This window comes from Coccinella septempunctata, chromosome 6, assembly GCF_907165205.1.
Source record: "Coccinella septempunctata chromosome 6, icCocSept1.1, whole genome shotgun sequence".
NCBI lineage: Eukaryota > Metazoa > Arthropoda > Insecta > Coleoptera > Coccinellidae > Coccinella > Coccinella septempunctata.
This window is the reverse complement of record NC_058194.1, coordinates 10836202-10859414: the sequence shown is the minus strand read 5'-3', so window position 1 is coordinate 10859414 and position 23213 is coordinate 10836202. Positions and strand designations below refer to the sequence as shown.

At 37.0% G+C, this 23213-nt stretch overlaps 1 protein-coding gene across 30 annotated transcripts in view; it reads right to left on the bottom strand.

Annotated features, from left to right (window-relative positions):
* LOC123316081 (collagen alpha chain CG42342) overlaps window positions 1-19177 on the bottom strand; it is a 404706-nt gene extending 385529 nt beyond the window's left edge. For all 30 annotated transcript variants that reach the window (XM_044902017.1, XM_044902020.1, XM_044902038.1 and 27 more), the window contains exon 1: window positions 18524-19177. In XM_044902017.1, the coding sequence (XP_044757952.1) occupies window positions 18524-18863 (340 nt within the window). In that variant the 5' untranslated portion in view covers window positions 18864-19177. The remainder of the gene's footprint in view (window positions 1-18523) is intronic.
* Window positions 19178-23213: the final 4036 nt, after the last annotated feature.

Sequence of the window (23213 nt, the reverse complement as noted above, 5' to 3'; positions counted from 1 at the left end):
CGACATTGTGATAAAATACGTAATAACGGAAACTTTTATGTAGAACGGGCAACATATCATTGATTTAAACCCCAAAAATGTTTTGACAATCTTCAAAGTCAAAGGCGACCGACATTTTCGTAGTACCGACCGTCGATGCCCGAACATTGAAGAAGTTGGAAAATCTGAGCAGCTTAGTGGAAATGACTAGTTTTATCGAATAATAAACGCAAAAAATTTTGAATGGTTGATATGTTTATTGCCATGAAAAAATTCAATAAAACATAAGTATGACACCCTCTGACTTAGGTATATAATTCTATTCATGTTTTTCAAAAAATATCTCACATTACAGCGAACATCAGTGAGTCGAAGAAGAATTAAACGTGGTTTATCATGCAGCGCAAGCTGGTAGGCCATTCAAAATAGAAGGACCAAGCAATCCTGAAAAGTAGAAATCTTTAAAGGAAAATATTTATTTTAATGTACCAAATGCAAATTCACGTGGAAATGCAAACTAGTATTATACTTTAGTGGATTTTGCATTTAATGTTGTGTTTTATATTTTAGTGTGGTAATGAACTGTTTTTATCGATACTCACAATATTTTTCTATTGATATTTCTATGAGTATTAGAATTACTCACTATACATTATTTTTGTGTGTTTCAGTGTGATTTAATAAATCATTTTTGGCTATAGTATATTCTTGTTTTTTTATATAAATGCGATAAATGTGAACGTGGTTGGACCTGAAACACGGTTACCAATGTCTCAAGAAGTGCGTTGCAGCATAGTAAACAATACCAATACACTTCTCGCGTATAATATAAATGGATTTACCTGGATATATTTGGATATACCTGGATATATTGTACGAAATTCTACTACGTGATTACCTCCATGTTCGTATGGCGAGAATAGACGTTTTCGGAAACTTACTCGGGTTCATTCGATCCCTAATCTTTGCGTTCGTTTACTTAACCCGAACATCCAACCCGTGTTGGGAAAGTTGACTCGGGTAGATTTACCGTAACCGGCATAACCCTACACAAAAGCAGGGTCGTTCGAACCGCTAGTCACCGCATGCGCACTGCAGTCTATGTTTAGAGTAGTCATGTAGAAAAAATCTTAGGTCGTTGAAAGCCAGGGTTGCGATCATAAACTTACTCTGAGCAAGCTCTGAGTAAGCTTTGATTACTCGAAGCGTTCACAAACGTACTTTTAGTTCCTCAGAGTATGCTCTCTGAGCATGGCCATAGTCATACTCTACTCTCGGAGTAAGTTTGTGAACGCAACCTAGATGTCGCATCGATTTATTTAATACTTCTATGCCGCTGCTGGCTTTCAACAAAAGGTCCTCTGCTTCATTCAAGCAGTTGTGTGATACTGACGAGCTCAAACAAGTGCGAAACCGGTATATCGCTACTCACCATCGATGTCGGCATCGATGTTAAGTTTTGTATATGAAAAACGCGGGAATAAGCCCTTCTACTCTATTATATAATTATGGTATGCTGCTATAGCTGCGATTTTCATCTTGCTCGTCATTTTGTTAAATTGGTTGATATTGATAACTTGAAGGACATACCACATATTATAAGATATGACAAACGCCAATAAATTCCAACCAACCTAGATAAACTCCAATTATTAATTTGGAACAGATACCCAGAGAAATTAATCAGACACTGACTGGGAATAAAATCATCAAATATTTGGTTATTATTTACTTATTTTTGATAATTACAAATCTCAAGCTAGCAGCCCCCGAGACATGGGTGAAATCAATCTGGGCAGACCCTACGGAATGTTTTATGATAAATTTTATTTCCTAACGAAACTTGGGTTTTCAAATATACATCGTCCCAGAAGTTTTTTCACAATCATCTTTCGTCTGAAGGACCAAGGTCGATGGCTCTTGTACTTGACAATAAAGAACAGTTCTCTCTCTCTTTCGTCTCAAATCAGGTCACTGCACTTCTCCAGTCCATTTACATCGTACTGATCTCAAGGGCACTCGTCTTTGCGACTGTGGAAAGATAGGGGATATTCCTTATATATTCCTTCGTTGCACCAAACACCAGGCTCTGATATTCTTACGACTGACCTGATACATTCGTAAACCAAGAACCTAGAACGGAGAAGATCCATCGCGTGACCTCAATTAGTGATGCCCACGGGACCAACGAGACGAGACTTTCCTGAAGTCTCACCTTTGAAAGTTTGATTATAAGAGTGATAATTATTTTGAATTAGAGCCCACGAGGCGAGACTAGAGCCCACTAGATGAGATTAGAGCCCACGATACGAGATTAAATCCCACGAGACAAGACTAGAGACCACGAGATGAGACTAGAGCTTACGAGACTAGACTAAAGCCCACCAGACGAAACTAGAGCCCACGAGACGAGACTAGAGCTTACGAGACGAGACTAAAACCCACGAGACGAGACTAGAGCCGACGAGACTAAATCCCACGAGACAAGACTAGAGCCCACGATATGAGACTAGAGCTCACGAGACGAGGCTAAAGCCCACCAGACGAGACTAGAGCCCACAAGACGAGATTAAATCCCACGAGACAAGACTAGAGCTTACGAGACGAGACCAAATCCCACGAGACGAGACTAGAGCCCTCGATATGAGACTAGAGCTTACGAGACGAGGCTAAAGGTCACGAGATCAGACTAGAGCCCACGAAACGAGATTAGAGCTTACTAGACGAGACTAAAATCCACGAGACTAGAGCCCACGAGACGAGACTTAATCCCACGAGACAAGACTAGGGCCCACGAGACGAGACTAGAGCCCACGAGATGAGAGTAGAGCTCACGAGACGAGACTAAAGCCCACGAGGCGAGACTAGAGCCCACGAGACGAGACTAAATCCCACGAGACAAGACTAGAGCTCACGAGACGAGACTGAAGTCCACGAGACGAGATAAAGTATAGAAATGTTGTCAAAAAAAAAAATTGGACTCAAAGTTGGTTCCTTTTTTTTCTATGTATATTGCACAAAATCGCTGCATCGATCAATAACATAAATGAAATAAACAGGTGGAATGTGTAGATATAATAGCATAGCGTAAAATTTTCACAATTGGGTTCGCCTACTCAAGGCCAAACCCACATAACGAACTAAAAAGCCACAAAATCCCACCCAAAATCGTTTCGTCAGATCTTTAAATTGATGAATCTGCAAGAGCAAAGGACAAAATTTGCATCCTTAACGCACCCCCTGGCTTCGCTCGTTCAAAATGTAATTTGAGAATGATTTACATGAACATCTCCCACAAAATCGGATGGCTTATTTACATTAAACCCACACCTGCATGCGAATGACACCCCTTAGATTGAGAGTTTATCGCCCAACTGCTTGCAAAACTTCATTGGAGCTCATTATAAATGTACGTGAAGAGTTGGAGGGTAAGATTCAACCTCGGATTCAACATACTGTTGGGAACGCAAGAAAAGGAAGGCGGGCGCACAAGGGATTACAAACAACGAAGTAATTTGAAATTTGTCAAGTTTGCTAAGCTGAAGATATATGATCCATGGGAAGATCATGGAGTTGAGGTGGGGAGAAAGCGAGGGAGAATAGTGGAAGATAAAATTTTACCTGTAATTTTTTACCTATTTCTTTATGAATTGACTACTAATCTTCAAAACAGGTTATGTGATGAACTCATCAAAGCTCTTGAAAAAACGTCAAAAAATGTTCGGAATGAGATGTCGGAAATTTGGGTAATACCAAATTACCAACATCAAAAAGAGTTTCTACACCTCGTTCTTTTGAGCGATATTCTCTGTTCAATCAGTACATAACGTCCACCGTCGCATCTGTTTATTTAGGATGAACTCAAAAAATAATGAACAGATATTCACGAGATTTTTACGAAAGTTGAGGAAGGGAGGTTAAGGTGGGAAATTTGTTAGGTATTTACGTATAAGAGGCAAGACGGGGTTTGAAAAATTACCCCGGATTTCTTTGAATGCGCTAAAAATGAAAATATGCGATGGCTCACGATGTGGTATGGTTTTCTAGATTCCTGATAAGGCATTTCATGTTAATTAATTGATGGAATCAATTGTCGGGCCGTAGACCGGTCTAATGCCCGCGAACCTCAAAACGATAATCTCAATAGAGCAGTCTTTGCCGCTTCAGTTCCATGCAATATGCAATTCTTTTAAAATCCAGTTTAATTTCATTCGATCTATTTCCATTCACTTTAAATAAACTCCATTAAATCCCAATATAATGCCGTGCAATTGTAAAACTCTGCATTGAAATACAGCAGACAACTTGGGGTAGACCGAGGCATTGAGTATTAACCCCGAGGGGTCTTTCACTGCGGAATTTTAGTGTACAAAATTATGGAATTGAGGCGGAATTGCACGGAATTTTATGAAATTACACGGAATTATATTGGAATTGATTGGAATGGAATTGAAGGACATTTTATAGGAATTCAATGGAATTGAACGGCATTCTGAAGGAATTGAATGGAATTGTAAAGGAATTGAATGGAAATGAACCTGCGCAGAAAGATGCTTTTGAATAATCGTGTCACCTAAGAATCGTTTTGATAAAACCTATAAAAGTACTGAAAAGTGTGAAGTCGATGATGCTCAAGCGAAGTAGATATATCTCTATCATCATTTCAGTAATATTTAACTAACATATTATACAAGGTGGCCATGTCAAACAATCCATAGTCGAACATTTCCATCGAGATTTCCATATATTTGAGTGTTTCTGGAAAATGTGATTTTGATTTTATTTATGAGTTAATATGGCGTTCATTTCGATGTCGAAAACTATATAGTAGGAAGTGATGGGTGAAATGCATTAAGTGGTCGTATTTCTGAATTTGTCAGAAATGTCCTCGGAAATGTCCAAATGGAAATTGGACCTTCAAGCCGTTTTCCCAAAAAACTTTTTTATTTACGGAAATATTCGGCTGGAATATTTTACGTGGGTCACAGTATAGGTTTAATATGTTAAATATATTTTTGAAATGAAAAATAATAGTGATTTTTTCTAGGTCATACTTGACTCGAAAACAAAAAGAGGAACGCAGTTGACGTCATTATGAGTTTCTCAAAAAAATATGCCACTCATTTTCCTAAATATATTGAGTCTTAGGGTAAAATAGTTTTAATTTTTTTGGTTCGGAAAAATTTCCAATTTAGATTAATTTTTGCTGAAATTATTTTTTTTTTAATAAATGGCTGTATTGCCAATAATACAGTTCTACTGATATTTCGATTTTTAGTTCGACCTCAGATTAGATGCACTAGTAGATTCAGTCTAGGATAAATTATACTTCAGATGAAGCAAGACGAAACTTCGAGCGAAGCTTGCCGCGAAATCACAGCTCGGGAACATGAGACATATTAAAATTCGTACTTATTTGACGGCAACTTGATATGAAACAGTGTTGGATTCGACAAAACTGAGTGAAGATCATTTCAACAAAATATAGAAAAATTTATTTTTTTGTCTTAGGTTTTAATGTTGAGTTATACAGTGTTCTTTATAGAAGATATTTATTCATTCGAATTTTTATTTGTCCAAATTACTAATAGTGGACAGCACACTCAGGTTGAGTTTTCACTGAAAATTACTGCGATAAATTGATCAGAATTGAGTGGAATTGAGCGGATTTATGATGAATTTAACGGAATTGTGGTGAATTGAACGGAATTTTCCTGAATTTAGTGGAATTAATCTCGAAATTGGAATCTTAGTGTACAAAAAACGTCCAGTGAAAGAACCCTCGATTAACCCTCGAAGACCGAGGATATCTTCGACGTTACTATAAAAGAAGAAATGGGGGCACGAGATTATCGATACCAATGTAATACTTTAGAAAACAGTAGGAATTCTGAAAAAATGATCAAAATGACCATTCTTCTACGAAGATTTTCCTTATAACAAAAGATTTTCTACGAAATTTGATGCTTCAGTGGAAACGATTCATCTGATCTGAGGAAAATAAAGACATTTTCCCTCGATTAATTACTTCTTATCTCATTACATTATTGACTTCATCCCAATTCGCATTGACATTTTCGATACATCGAATTTTCTTTTGCAAACCTAGGTAGGGTGTGCCTGGATAGTCAGCGGCAGGCGGAGCAAAAGACAAAGAACTTTGCTGCAAGCTCATCACGTATATGACTTTTTTATAGCTCCTATCAAGCCAGGAACCTGTAAAAGAGTTGAATTTCATTTCGGTCGGGAAAACTTGTTCGGTATTCAGAAGTATTCGAAGTCTTAAGCTTAAGGGGTTGCGAAACTTAGAAAGCACGAACTCGTGACAATTTCCACTTTCACAGCGACTTCCTCTGGGATTTCTTACCGGTGTGAAGTTGGCCACATCCATGCTTACACCTGACTAAAAAAAATTGGTTCGATATATTATGCGAAAAAATTCTATTGCTTTTTTGAAGGGATGAGTATCGTTCAATTCGTTGTGCTCAAAGAAGAAGGAATGAATCGAATGACAGACATCACCGTTATAGTTTGTCAGGCCGTCAGTGGGGTGGGAATTAGGGAGTAATCACTTCTAAAATGTACTTTTTAAGAAATCCAAAGCACAAAATCATCATCGACATTAACTCAATTGAAGTTGACGCCTACTTTTTTGGAAAATATCCTTTTTTATAGTTCTGGGTAGATTTGAAAGAGTTCTGGAGTTCGTGATACAAATTTTGAATACTTCCGGCTAATCGTGGATCCTAATGAAAAAAAAAAATTAGTGGCGCCCCGTGTCGCCGACTTTTTCGAAAAAAAAATAGTTCTAGTGCTATTTTTCGTTGAAGAAGACGGAGTTCGAGAATTCTTTATCGTTTTTAGAAGATGTTCTGTGAAAATTAAGAGAATTCAGAACATTTTGGACTGTTCGAAACAAATAATTATGAGAGGAAAAATGATATTTCAGTTCAGATGAGAGTTCTGACTAGCACTAGGCGAGTTCTAGAAAATATGTCAAGTGACTTTTATAGAAAAAACAAAACCCTTTAATTTACCACCAATTATAATGCCAGAAATGATGTTTTTGCAAAAACACGAGCAAAAACATCAGTTTTGTAAATTGACATACTTTAATGTTCGAGCAAAGAATTGTTCATTAGGGTAATAAATTAGCCGGAAATTATGGAAAAAAATCTAAAATTACAAATTCTCGGAAGATGTTTCAGCAATAAATGCATTGGTTGCAATTTTTCCATAATGGTATGCTTATTCTACTGGACTATTATTTGTCGCCGTATAAGACTCATGCAGTAGTGGAAATAACTCGGTAAATAGTCCGTTCGCTCGATCTGTATTTGCCTGCCGAGATGCCTGCGCTGCGTTCGAATATGTTGTTATATGAATATTTTCATTTGGACGCGTTTCTCAGAGGTTCCCACTAAAATAGCATCATTCATCAACATACACAGCACGTCAACACAGTAAAAAATAAAAACAAACAGAAAACAATTGAACAAAATTACTTATAATCAGTATAATCATGAATTGAGAACATATATGGAATCTTTGAGTATAGAATAACAGGGGGAAGCAGAAAGGTGCGTACTCACTGGCGAGCAGCAACAGCAACGGCCATGAAAATCTCATATTTAACGACGTTGCATGTTGCACCAGCGAGTACGTCCCGTTCTTCGTTGCGAAGCACGGTTTTACCTTCCTTTGAGAGTGGCGATGACCGACAACCCTAAGGCGCGTACTCACTGCCGAGCAGCAACGGCCATAAAAATTCCATACAATTTAACGACGTTGCATGTTGCACCAGTCCAGTTAGTACGTCCCGTACTTCGATGCGAAGCACAGTTTTACTTTCCTTTGAGTGCGGCGAAGACCGACAGGTCTCGGATCACTTTGGAGAGTGCGACGAACGAAGAAAGTCGTAAAATATGGGATTTTTATGTCCGGTTGCTGTTGCTGGTCGCCAGTGAGTACGCGCCTTAAAGCCGGCCACAGACACAGAAAGAAGACTGCGTGCAACATGCAGAAAATGACAGCATCAACGCTCGTTTGTGGGCAGGAATGTTGCATGTTCGCCGTCATTCATCTCTTCCGAACCATCCTAAAAAAATTCATGATGGGCGTAGCATGAACGTCCGTGTGTGGGCGATTTTATGCACTAACGGACTCACCACTGCAGTAGGCAAATATATACAGCAAATCGAATCGAGCAGCTGCAGCTTCAGTCTTCAGTACTGTTTCGGCTCGAAATGCACCAAGGACGATGTCGGACCTTAGAAATCTCTCCCGCGAATTTTTTATCTAATATATAAAATTCTCGTGTCACACTTTTCGTTGCCATACTCCTCCGAAACGGCTTGACCGATTTTGATGAAATTTTTTGTGCTTATCCGGTATCTATGAGAATCGGCCAACATCTATTTTTCATCCCCCTAAATGTTAGGGGTAGTCCACCCCTAATTTTTTTTTTTATTTTTTAGACAAAATTTTTAATTTCTATTTTTTTATGATACAACATACAAAAATACATACAATCCTCAATTTTCACCCTTCTACGATCAACCCTTATTTTTTAATAGCCATTTTAGTAATTTAATCATTTTTTTTTAGAAATTACTAGGAAATTATTTATATGGCAAAACAACGTTTGCCGGGTCAGCTAGTGGAGTTCATAGAAATTTATAGGTCCTTCCCATCTTTGTGGAGAACAAAATCGAAAGAATATATGGACCGATCGAAGAAGAATTACGCATATAATGTCTTAATTGTTAAGTTGAAAGATGTTGAAAAATCTGCAACAATTGAATCGGTAAAATCAAAAATTAACACCCTTCGTAGTGGTTTCCGACGGAAATTCAAAAAAGTATTGGAATCCCAACGATTGTGCGAAGGAGAGGATGACGTTTATGTGCCGACTTTATGGTATTATGATTCTCTTTTTTTTGCCAGTCTTCAATTTCCGAACGTAATTTTTGTAGAAGATTGATATGAGAAAATTGGTCTCTCTTCCAAAGCAATTCTTTAACCTATTTGGTTTCCTCTCTCGAAGCGACTTCAATTGCTTCTTTTTCACCAAACAAGCGTACGCCACTGCCATCAGACAATATTCTTCATCTCCCACTGATGACATTTTCGAACTGACGAATTCTCGCACTACGCAAAGTGTCCTTTGCGTTCTTTTCTCTCATGTGTAATGAGCAATAAGTGCGAAAAGTTGATGGCTGTCATTCTTCGCATGTTGCACGCCGTCTTCTCTCTGTGTCTGTGGCCCGGCTTAAGACCTGAAATTGAGAATCGGAAAGGTACTTGAGCATGTGAAACACTTACCTGTGAAATGTTCCACAACAACGTCCGTTTGTTTTGCATTTAGTAAAGATGAACAACTAACCATTTTGAAATATGTATTTGTTTACAACTTTGACAGCAATGAAAACAAATGTTGATAGAGAACATAGATCTCATATCGAATGAATTGATATAATAGATTAATTGAACAGAGAATAGAGAGCCCACTCGAGAAATACAGGGACTTTATACATATACAGGGTGGGCAAAATTCGTTGTCTACTGAAGGGATCTCGAGAACTATAGCAGCTAGAAGAAAACGGATGACACATTCTCCACCTTTTGTTTCCTGAATATTCCAAATCTGAAAGCAGATCCAGCCTAACGGTCATAGATTTTGAGTTATAAACGAAAGAGATATCTCAGATATCAAAAGGAAGCTCTATTGGAACTCTTTCCAGGTTTCCGGGCTCGTGGTGGTGGTCGGGTCCGGGTCGCTCCTCGGCTCCCTGCCGCTGGTTGGATTCCTGCTCTACCCACACTTCCTGTCGGAGCAGACGGTGTTCCTCTGCATTCCCCATGTACTTGCGTACAGTTCACGCCGTTCCGAGCAGTACCGCCTTCTGCATGACTCTACAGATATTTTCGTCCAACTGAAGTTTCCTCAAGTTCTCTAGTAGTTTCTTCGGTATCAGGCCTGTAGATGAAATGACAATAGGGATGGTCTTGATATCTTGATATTATATTATATATGATATTATTAAATTTTTTTATACAGCCATTTTCGAGATACGATAGGGATTTCTGATTTTTCAAATGTATCGCTATTCACATGAATGTTACACGAGAAAAAATTCAATACTTTTTCCTACTTTTTTTTAATGATAATCAGACTGAAGTCTTCTAGTGTCTTTTAAAGGATATCGATCTCGATATCCTTATATAAAAGAAATAATTATTCGACAGTCGGTGATTCCTATCATAGAAGGTTGAGTTCACATAGGATTTTGTATGGAGTTCACGAACCATAATTCATTTTCAACGGTCGCTATGGTTACGCCAGCCTACTAAAAATTCAACACTGAATCGAAAAGCAGGAAAAAGTATTAAATTTTTTTCTTATGTTATATTTATGTGAATAGCGACATATGATACATTTTCGGAATCAACAAAAAAATTGCAGCAGAATGAAAGAACTTTCAACTATAGTTTATATTTGAAAAATCAGAAATCCCCGTCGTATCTCGGAAATGGCTGAATCAAAAAAATTAATTATATCATATTCGAATTACTCATAAGAAAGTGCCTGTAGAATGTAACAACGGATTTCGAATACGAGTTCGAATAAGCTCCCTTGAAAATGACAATTTCTCAATTTTCGTTCATAACTCAAAATCTATGAACGTTAGGCTCTCGGTTAGGCTGGATCTGTTTACAGTTTTGGATTTGTCAAGAAAAAAGAGCTCGACTATATGCCGTCCGTTTTCTTCCAGCTGCTATAGTTCTCGAGATGCCTTCAGTAGACAACGAATTTTGCCCAGCCTGTACATACTTATGGTACCTATATAAAGTCACTGTATCGAGAAATACACTGACTCTATCAAACACAATGGCGACAATTGTGGTCTCGTTTTTCATCGTTTTAGCAAGAATATGGCGGATTTGGTCACGTGACGTGACGTGAGCCAATCCGCATTCCGAAATAGAGATCATAGCATTGAAATCTGTGCTTCTTAGCCGTCATATTCTTGCTAAATTTCCAATTGTCGCCACTGTGTTTGATAGAGTCACTGTATCGAGAAACAAGCTTCAGCGCCACCTGTTTTTAAGCTACAGGATTCTATAGCCCACATTTCGAATTTTTTGTAATCATCCAGGCTAACATCTTTGAAAAATTTTCAAAGGAAAATCAGTGAAAAATTCGTAATAGCTGTTGATTGGGAAATTGTCAATGAAGAATGAGAGCTATACGAATCTTCCACGATTTTCAGTCCTCGTACTTTGGACCATGTTCAAAGTCAAAGCCACTGCACTTTCTTGTAGTGTAGCACTACCAGAAACATGGAAGATATCTCTGACCAATTCTCTGTCCCCTCACTCGATCGTATTCAATCGAATCCATTCCATTGCCACTATTTCACAAGAAAACCAATGAAAACTTGAAATGAATTCTGTAGTTTTCGAATGATTTTATTGAAGGTTGAAGTTAGTTTATGTTTCCATGCAAACGTCACGGGGAAAGTTTTCGTCATAACGTAATATTTCGAACTTTTTCCTCAACTTTGCTGCCAAAGCTAAGTTTCGAAATTGAGGTTGTTGGAAATTAGGCGATTCCTGAATAGTCTGCTCAATTAGTTGCCTGAAAAGTAAGGTGAAATGGACATTACTCGTGTCAAACTCATTAGATCACGATCATTCAATGGTTACGATCTGCTTGCAGCGAAGTCAGCCACACCTAACCATCAATTTTAGAATAATTCTTCGTGTGCCATCCCAACCGAGCGTGCCACTGACTGTCTAAATAATACCACCTTGTATCTCAAAAGTTGAGACGTTTAGGACATATGTTCGTATAAAGTTTTCTTCTTAAAATAGGCCCAAAAATCACCCCCATAAATATTGAAATTCAATTCGGAAACACCCTGTATAATTAAATTAAAATAAACAGTTCTCTTGGCATATTTTGTACAACCAATGTGGGTTGAATACTCAAAGGTACAACTCCTTGAGCGTTACTCTCGGTGCTACTTTCACCCTCGCTTTCACCAGAACTCTTCCGAGATTCATTTTTAGAGAGAATTTCACTTACTTTCGAAATTTTGGTTTCCCGAATTTTGGACCATATTATAGAGCCGAATATAGAACTGCTTGATTGGAAAGTTTTTAATTTTCGATGGAACTCGCTTGGCATAGAAACAGCTCGACATTCTGTAGAACTCGCCCTGCGGCCGTGATTTTTGCCTTCATTCCAAATGGTCATTTTTCGAATTTCTGTCAAAATGTGAGATTCTGTAATTTCGATGAACCCGAGGATAAAGCTCGACTCTTTGTGCTTTTTGCAGAACTCATCTAGAGCTACTCAGAACTAACAGACCTGAAATCGGAACCGGTGTGAACCTAGCAGACCGTTTCCAGCAGACCGTTCGACGGAAACACCCCAACGCGGTGACCAGTGGCGTACAGCCAAAATTTTATAACACGGAAACTATTCGCCGGAGCATAACCATATTTGGAATGTAGGATCTCTATATCGATGTGATTAACCACAAAAAAATCAGCGACTCGCATAGGGATCCAGGGGGTGTTTCGTCATCCCCTAAATTTCAAAATTTCATAACACGGAAACTATTCGCCGGAGCATAACCATATTTGGAATGTAGGATCTCTATATCGATGTGATTAACCACAAAAAAAATCAGCGACTCGCATAGGGATCCAGGGGGTGATTCGTCATCCCTTATATTTCGAAATTCGATAACACGGAAACTATTCGCCGGAGCATAACCATATTTGGAATGTAGGATCTCTATATCGATGTGATTAACCACAAAAAAAATCAGCGACTCGCATAGGGATCCAGGGGGTGATTCGTCATCCCCTAAATTTCGAAATTCGATAACACGGAAACTATTCGCCGGAGCATAACCATATTTGGAATGTAGGATCTTTATATCAAAATCATATCATATTTGAAACGTTGTGATTAATCACACGAGAAATTCTCCACTTGGAATGTCTTCGAGCATTCGTTTCCGCACCACCTTGAGGTAGAATGCATGGCGCGTTTTTTTTACTTGGTTTCCCCGATAGGCATATTCCATGATTGTTTTACTAAACGTTATATAATACCGTTTTCTTTCAATAATTGCGGCATAAATCACATATACTATTCATGAATTCTTTTTTGGGATCGAGCTTGTTTGTGAGACATGACATGTGGAATTTTCTTCTGCAACTTCTGCATACGTATATATCTATATGAGCTATTTTTGAACAGTATAAGCATCTATCATGCATCGGTGAAGATTTTTCTAAATAGAATCGTTTGATATTCAGTCGGAATTCGTTTATGTCAACATTATCGTCCATAGGTTCTGCCGAAATGTATGTCCGGAAGTAGTACTTCACGAACATGCCGCAATTGAAATTATCATCTAAATCATCTTGATAAATGATGGGTTCATCTACAATCTTCCACGATTGTATATAACTTTCTGTTTGACTCCTTTTGAGTAGTTGTTGGAACCTGTGGAAATATTTCAGTTTCCTATCTTTTGCTTGAATGTCTGTTCTTCTTAATGAATCCATGAACAAAAACTTTTTCGCTCTGACGTCGAGAATGATAAGAAGGAAGTGGCTATTATTTTCATTGATAGGCAGTGCTACATAATCCTTTTCAATAATCAATTCATTATTCTGATCGAATTTATTCGAAAACAAACTGCTCGCTATTTGAACACAAACTTTTTGAAATCTATCATTTGAATCAATAAGACAAAAATAATTATCGATGACAAAACTTGTCAAATAATTTCCGTAGTTTAGACTAAGAAAATCGCTAATCTCTATTTCACGAACAGGACAGGATACGTTTTCGAAAAATGCAACAACATAGTTTCGTTCTGACGCTCTTCTTGATGTACTCGAATAGTTTCCGTGTTATCGAATTCCGAAATATAAGGGATGAAGAAACACCCCCTGGATCCCTATGCGAGTCGCTGATTTTTTGTGTGGTTAATCACATCGATATAAAGATCCTACATTCCAAATATGGTTATGCTCCGGCGAATAGTTTCCGTGTTATAAAATTTCTTTCAAATCCGTCGAAATGTACGGAGAAATCTACCCACAACTCCGAAAAAAATATTGTTTTTGGAAAAGTCGGTGCCGAGGTCGGTGCCAATTTCTCATCATTGCCATCTTCTAATTAGATTGCTTCCTTTCCTAGTTCTTCTTTTTTCTTTAGATTTCTGTAGTAGAAACACACCCTTTCAGGGGTAGTGCAGTTAATTCTGCAGGCTGCTGGAGTATAATATTCATTTCCAATATTGCGGCGTTATGAAGCAGTCGAAATGCCTTCCGAACATCAATAGAGATTAAGTTATTATTTCTCATAAATTTTCTGTAGAACACACACAAAAGGAATCTTTTAAAGTAATCTATAACGTGTAGATCTTGGTGTAGATTTCACAGCTTCAACATCATCAGATATAAGTAAGGATTGAAAGATTATTGAAGTAGAGCAAAACGTTTTTTCGTTGTGGCTATATACTTGGCATTTAAAAACAAGCTCATCGGAATCCAAGGGTTGACCAAGGGCTCTTACCGAATAGGTTGTTTGCCGCAAACTCAAATTCGGTGAAAATCCTACGTGGAAATATTTGTAGAAATTGAAACCTTATTACAAAAACTTTCGGAACCCAATCTGTGTGGAAGTTTTCGCTCTTCTTGATGTACTCGAATAGTTTCCGTGTTATCGAATTCCGAAATATAAGGGATGAAGAAACACCCCCTGGATCCCTATGCGAGTCGCTGATTTTTTGTGTGGTTAATCACATCGATATAAAGATCCTACATTCCAAATATGGTTATGCTCCGGCGAATAGTTTCCGTGTTATAAAATTTTGAAATTTAGGGGATGACGAAACACCCCCTGGATCCCTATGCGAGTCGCTGATTTTTTTTGTGGTTAATCACATCGATATAGAGATCCTACATTCCAAATATGGTTATGCTCCGGCGAATAGTTTCCGTGTTATCGAATTTCGAAATATAAGGGATGACGAATCACCCCCTGGATCCCTATGCGAGTCGCTGATTTTTTTTTGTGGTTAATCACATCGATATAAAGATCCTACATTCCAAATATGGTTATGCTCCGGCGAATAGTTTCCGTGTTAAAAAGATTTGAAGTTTAGGGGATGACGAAACACCCCCTGGATCCCTATGCGAGTCGCTGATTTTTTTTGTGGTTAATCACATCGATATAGAGATCCTACATTCCAAATATGGTTATGCTCCGGCGAATAGTTTCCGGGTTATAAAATTTTGAAATTTAGGGGATGACGAAACACCCCCTGGATCCCTATGCGAGTCACTGATTTTTTTTGTGGTTAATCATATCGATATAAAGATCCTACATTCCAAATATGGTTATGCTCCGGCGAATAGTTTCCGTGTTATAAAATTTTGAAATTTAGGGGATGACAAAACACCCCCTGGGTCCCTATGCGAGTCGCTGATTTTTTTGTGGTTAATCACATCGATATAAAGATCCTACATTCCAAATATGGTTATGCTCCGGCGAATAGTTTCCGTGTTATAAAATTTTGAAATTTAGGGGATGACGAAACACCCCCTGGATCCCTATGCGAGTCGCTGATTTTTTTTGTGGTTAATCACATCGATATAAAGATCCTACATTCCAAATATGGTTATGCTCCGGCGAATAGTTTCCGTGTTAAAAAGATTTGAAGTTTAGGGGATGACGAAACACCCCCTGGATCCCTATGCGAGTCGCTGATTTTTTTTGTGGTTAATCACATCGATATAGAGATCCTACATTCCAAATATGGTTATGCTCCGGCGAATAGTTTCCGGGTTATAAAATTTTGAAATTTAGGGGATGACGAAACACCCCCTGGATCCCTATGCGAGTCGCTGATTTTTTTTGTGGTTAATCACATCGATATAGAGATCCTACATTCCAAATATGGTTATGCTCCGGCGAATAGTTTCCGTGTTATCGAATTTCGAAATATAAGGGATGACGAATCACCCCCTGGATCCCTATGCGAGTCGCTGATTTTTTTTTGTGGTTGATCACATCGATATAAAGATCCTACAGTCCCTGGCCATATTATTAGACGCATTGATTCGATGCAAAATCTCAATATTGAATTATTAAACTGAATGTTTATGTTACATATACTTCATCTGTAAATGGTTTTCACATATAATATATCATATTCAATAAAAAATATTGATTTATTGATGATTAAACATGAAATTCTAATATTTTGCTGAGCCACCCTGTGTAGCTATGAGAGCTTCATACTATCAATGCAGAATTGTTCGGTTTGCTGCATTCGAAGATAATGATTTCATATGTGGATTATCGAAATAACGTCCAACCTGCAGAATGCAAGACGTCCACTGGAAAACATAGTACTGATTCATACTTAAGTACTAATACTACAACATCAAAAATAAATGCCAAATAGAACAATTTAATGAGAGTCGTAAATAAAACTGACATTCTGTGGAAATGAAATTCAAATATTCTGCTTTTTCCTCCGGCAATACCAGTAAATATAAAAAAAAATCCTCAGTGCGTCTAATAAACTGGCCAGGGACTGTACATTCCAAATATGGTTATGCTCCGGCGAATAGTTTCCGTGTTAAAAAGATTTGAAGTTTAGGGGATGACGAAACACCCCCTGGATCCCTATGCGAGTCGCTGATTTTTTTTGTGGTTAATCACATCGATATAAAGATCCTACATTCCAAATATGGTTATGCTCCGGCGAATAGTTTCCGTGTTAAAAAGATTTGAAGTTTAGGGGATGACGAAACACCCCCTGGATCCCTATGCGAGTCGCTGATTTTTTTTGTGGTTAATCACATCGATATAGAGATCCTACATTCCAAATATGGTTATGCTCCGGCGAATAGTTTCCGGGTTATAAAATTTTGAAATTTAGGGGATGACGAAACACCCCCTGGATCCCTATGCGAGTCGCTGATTTTTTTTGTGGTTAATCACATCGATATAGAGATCCTACATTCCAAATATGGTTATGCTCCGGCGAATAGTTTCCGTGTTATAAAATTTTGAAATTTAGGGGATGACGAAACACCCCCTGGATCCCTATGCGAGTCGCTGATTTTTTTTGTGGTTAATCACATCGATATAAAGATCCTACATTCCAAATATGGTTATGCTCCGGCGAATAGTTTCCGTGTTATAAAATTTTGAAATTTAGGGGATGACGAAACATCCCCTGGGTCCCTATGCGAGTCGCTGATTTTTTTTGTGGTTAATCACATCGATATAAAGATCCTACATTCCAAATATGGTTATGCTCCGGCTAATAGTTTCCGTGCAATAAAATTTTGAAATTTAGGGGATGACGAAACACCCCCTGGATCCCTATGCGAGTCGCTGATTTTTTTTGTGGTTAATCACATCGATATAGAGATCCTACATTTCAAATATGGTTATGCTCCGGCGAATAGTTTCCGTGCTATAAAATTTTGACTGTACGCCACTGGTCACCGCGTTCGGGTGTTTCCGTCGAACGGTCTGCTGGAAACGGTCTGCTAGGTTCACACCGGTAAATCGGAACTGAAATATCCGAGGAAATATCTGAGGAAATATTGGTCATTTCTTCATTCAAAATAATTGCTGTCTCGAATTCTTGACTATGGAGTCAAGAATTATGATTTTTTTCAACTTTATCCATAAAGCCATAAACACGAGCATAAACACTGTTTCACGTATGTCGAAAACGAGGTCGAAAAATAGCACAAAGGACAAGTTAGAACCACTTATTCTTGAATTAGTTGATTTAGAATCCACGAAATATTCAAAATTTGTTTCCGGAACTCCGGAACTCTTTCAAATCCGTCGAAATGTACGGAGAAATCTACCCACAACTCCGAAAAAAATATTGTTTTTGGAAAAGTCGGTGCCGAGGTCGGTGCCAATTTCTCATCATTGCCATCTTCTAATTAGATTGCTTCCTTTCCTAGTTCTTCTTTTTTCTTTAGATTTCTGTAGTAGAAACACACCCTTTCAGGGGTAGTGCAGTTAATTCTGCAGGCTGCTGGAGTATAATATTCATTTCCAATATTGCGGCGTTATGAAGCAGTCGAAATGCCTTCCGAACATCAATAGAGATTAAGTTATTATTTCTCATAAATTTTCTGTAGAACACACACAAAAGGAATCTTTTAAAGTAATCTATAACGTGTAGATCTTGGTGTAGATTTCACAGCTTCAACATCATCAGATATAAGTAAGGATTGAAAGATTATTGAAGTAGAGCAAAACGTTTTTTCGTTGTGGCTATATACTTGGCATTTAAAAACAAGCTCATCGGAATCCAAGGGTTGACCAAGGGCTCTTACCGAATAGGTTGTTTGCCGCAAACTCAAATTCGGTGAAAATCCTACGTGGAAATATTTGTAGAAATTGAAACCTTATTACAAAAACTTTCGGAACCCAATCTGTGTGGAAGTTTTCACTCAAGAAACTCACCTGCAGGACAAACACATTCAGGAGTATCCCTCGAGGATCTCGTACCGCCAGAATGCATCTGGTAAGAATCCCTCCTAATCCTCCTATTAAGATGAGATAAATTTTCCCTCCTTATCCTACTAGCAATAACTTCGAAGGAGCTCGCCTTCATGGAGTATACCCTTTCCTCCAGATTTCTTAATTTCTCCTCGAAATAGGACTGCCGCCATGCGTTGTAAACACTACCAGAAATACACAACACACACACCACCAACAAAACTATGTTTACAGGTTCTTTTTTACCGTGATAATAATCTGATGTAGTCTTATCAACGATGGCCGACGGTGACTGGGAACTCATAGTCACCCACTTTTATTCGTACGAGGGCATTCACTGAACATCTATATTAGGGTGGATAGACTATCTACCACGTGGATTTCCACCATGCCTCCTGTATCTCCACAACAAAACCTATTTCGGGGTCGGAAAGCTTCAAACACCTACCAAACTTGTTAATTATAGAAGTGTAATGTGAAAAAATTTAAGTTAGGCTTCCGGTTCGGTTCTAGTTGTCATCTGAAGAATGCAAGGACGATTGTGCGTATTTTAAAGGGCCGATCTGCACGACAAACTGACATTCACTACTGACTCTACGCCTGCCACGGCTCGACTGAAATCGGAACCCACTGAAGTAAGTCGAAAAGCGCGCTTCGCGCTTCCGAGATCTAACTTACGGACACTAGACCATAGGGACATAGGGATGAAGTAAGTTCAGAGCTTAGTGCGGCTGCGGTATTTCCGATCTTCGAAGTAGAAACTTGTTTGATAACCTGCGGAATTATTATGTTATATGTATTGTACTGTTGTATTATAGTTATATAAAGCGGTGGAATTCAGTTGATTTTTTTGATGAATAATTGGGTCAGGCATGGCAAGTGAATACCTTTGAGGATAATAGAGGAAATCGAGGAGGAAATATAAATATTGGGCTGAAGACCAAGAATTGTCGAAAATAATTTTTCCTGCTGTTATGACATAGAGAGTATGGAATTTTCAAAATTGTGTGAAATTGTGCTTTATTCGTTTGAAATCCTACTGAAACAAAACCTAACAAAAAAAAATAGTTTTTATTGGCGAAGAATTTGGGAAAACTAGAGGACCTCTCCAAGTTTTTTTTTGGTGTTAAGAGAATAGTCTTAGCCACTTATCATATAAATTGCGAGTTATGTGAATATCGGCATTTTATTATCCATTTTTATTAAATTTCTTGGTTTTTCGCCGATGGTGAATTTTTGTGCTGATATTTTTGGCGATTTTGATGAATGTTATGTCCATATATACAGGGTGTCCGGGGAATAACTGTACATACCCTTACCAGAGATAGAGTAGGACTAGCTGGTTACGGATTGACTATAAAAAATTAATTTCTGGATTTCCCTAGAAAGCTACAGGGTGATTTTCCAACTTCATGGAAATACTTAGACCATCATAAAATCCAAATTTATTGACGGATATTATTGAAACTTGGAAGGTTATTGACACATGCTGGAGTCAAGTGAAAAAGATATCAATTAATTCATTATTCCAGGGCCGGACTCATTAATCTTCATTTTAAGTGTTCAGGGTAAAAAAACACTCTGTATTTCGAATCACAAATAATTGATTCGCTTTTTAGGAAGAAGCTAAATTATGCTTCAATTTTTGGTATCACTCAAAGTTGTCACATCAACAATTATTTTTTTATGAATTTTGAAATTTGGGTAAAGTACGAAAAATTTAATTTTTTACCATGAAGAGAACTGAAAATCTCATGTTTGAATATAAAATGCGAAAGTATTAGTAGAAAATTTGCAAAAAAGTTCAGAGCTTCAATAAGCACTTCAATAACGAAACAATACCAAAAGAAAAAAACTAAAATACAGTAAAGAGTACCTAATAAAAATGAAAATAGAAACGAATGAATTGCTGAGTCAACATTACTTCAAAAGTGGTTCGAAATGAAAACCATTAGCTTGTATACATTTTTCTTGCGGAATTTTCAAATTGGATACAGCCTTCCGAATCATATCGCCATTATTTCTTAAAATATCGCAACAGTTGATTATTCTGTTCATCAGCTGTTCTCTTGACTGGAAGAAGTGTAACTTTGGTCTATATCATTGTTGTCGAACACTCGGTATACATAAGAATAATTTTGAAATATGCTTCTGTATACCCTATACACATCACTAATTTTTGTTTTAAATACGTTCATTTACTCCCCCAAAGTGAAATCCGTGTCAGGGATGGCCACCCAGTATATCAACAAATTATTATAGTCTTCTTCACCTTCAGTGACTTTTTTAAGAATATTTATTATTCATTTTCGACCTACACAAGATGACTAAGTCCTGTTCAGGTAAATAAATTGCAATTTTCGAACTTTATCCAAATTAATAAATTCATAAAAAAATAATTGTTGATGTGACAACTTTGAGCGATACCAAAAATTGATGCACAATTTAGCTTCTTTCTAAAAAGTGAATCATTTTTTTGTCATTCGAAATACAAAATGTTTTTTTTACCCTGAACACTATAAATGAAGATAAATGAGTTCGGCCCTTGAATAATGGAATAATTAATATCTTTCTAACTTCACCTTAGCATGTGTCAATAACCTACCAAGTTTCAATAAAATCTGTCAATAACTTTGTATTTCCACACGGAAAAAAAGTAATCAAGAATCAAGATATTCTTGGAATATTGTAGTTGTTTTGAATATATATGGAATTGGAACGAGTAAAACGGGAAATTCGGTATATTTGGTGTTAATTTATATCTCACAGAATACATATACTTCATTGAAAAATAAAATATTTCATCCAAGTATATATTTTTTTTGATCGGAGTACTAGAGTCCTATTAATCCAAGAGTACTCTAATATTTCCTGTAACTATATGACATCTTAACTTAGAAAATATAATATTCTCAAATCGAGAAATTGCTTATACTCATTCGATATACCTAATACATTCAAGAAGTTGGTTTTCTCATGACGATAGTACGATCTTGATGATTCTTATACCTAATAGATATGAGAAAATTTTCATAACTCAACAATGAAAATATTAGTGACAAAATTTCTGGATTAGAGATAATATGAAAATCTGTTGATGAACACCTTAGCTGATAATAATTTTGAAATATAAAAAAAATTCATGGGCGAAATTGCCAATAAGTGCCTAATGAAATTGAATGCCTTGCGAGAAAGTTTTGTTCAAAATTTGATCTGGTGTATCTACCATAAGTTAATGTATATAGTCATACTCTAATTTTATATATTTTTTTATATTTTTGTGCGCTCAGCCGCATAGAGAAACGTTTGAATTTTATGATTGGCGCATAGAGATATGCCAAAATTTTATGATTGATGCGACTCTTTAATATTCGCGTGCGGGAATAACCCCTGCTTTTCACTTTCCGCATATTCGTGCGTGGGCTTATTTCTGCAAAATTTTGGAAAAGTACTACTTTCCAAACGTCAATGCGTGTGGAAAGAAATACTTTCGAAACGCTATCGCTAGAAGGAAAAATAAATAACAGCCATATCAACAAAATCCATCTAATACTTGAATGATAGTTGTCAAAAAGTTATTGCCGAAATTTGAAGAAGATGCAAAAAATTCATTAGGAAAACAGAGGAAAAATTTTAATAGAGTCATGATTTTGATTTCTATCCTGCTTCGTAATGAATTGAGAACATATAGGTAAAGACTGGCCAAATTGGTCATCGAAAAAATATTTACTATAGAATATTTGAGTTGGATTATAAAGGTATGCCTAGAAATTTTTCGGGTAGGAAAACGATCCAACACGGATCGTCAAATTTGAAATAAATATTCTGAAAAATATAAGGATTCTCATGATTTTTTACCATTTCTAGTCCTTCTTCTATTTTTGTTCACTAGATCGAAGTTTATGATTGCTCGATATACTAACAAGCAATTATCCTCTGTATATAGAGGACCAATGAAAACCTCTCTATCCACCTGCAAACAGTTTTATCGGAATCCAAGTAGGTATATGAATTTCTTTATCCACTAGTTCCAAGTATATAATTCAATAATATACTAAAAAGCGCCCCCTGGCTAGTTCGTAAAAAGAGATATCACTTTCGCTGTGTTAATACCGCCGAACGTTCTGTTAAGGGAAGCACGTTCAAGAAATGTTTTTATTAATTAGTTGAAGTAAAAAATGGAGTGAAATATGGAAAACTAATTGAGAGGTTGGGGATGCTCGGACAGCTTGATCCGAATATTTCAAGGTAAGTTTATGATATTTAAAGAATCTGAATTTCTGAAACCTATATGTTTCACATTTTGTTTGATGCTTTATAAATTTTTGGTGCACATCTTCTTCATTCGCAACACCATAATTCTGAATAATTATTTTCAAAAGTAGCTATATCCACTGGAATTAGGTGTAAACTTCCTTAATATTATGTAAAATATGTAATCATTCCTTCGATACAACCTAGGTTTTTTAATTTTTCAATGAAAAATCCTGCTGGTTCATACAACATATAATTTTGAAATATTATCGTTTCTTCCTACAAGGCGAAAAGAACTTTTTTTCGAAGAAAAAGTTTTCTATGTAACTTGATAACACAAGGAAAAATCGATTCATTGTTCATGCTATGGTGATTTTTTTTTTCAAAAGGGCCTAAAATG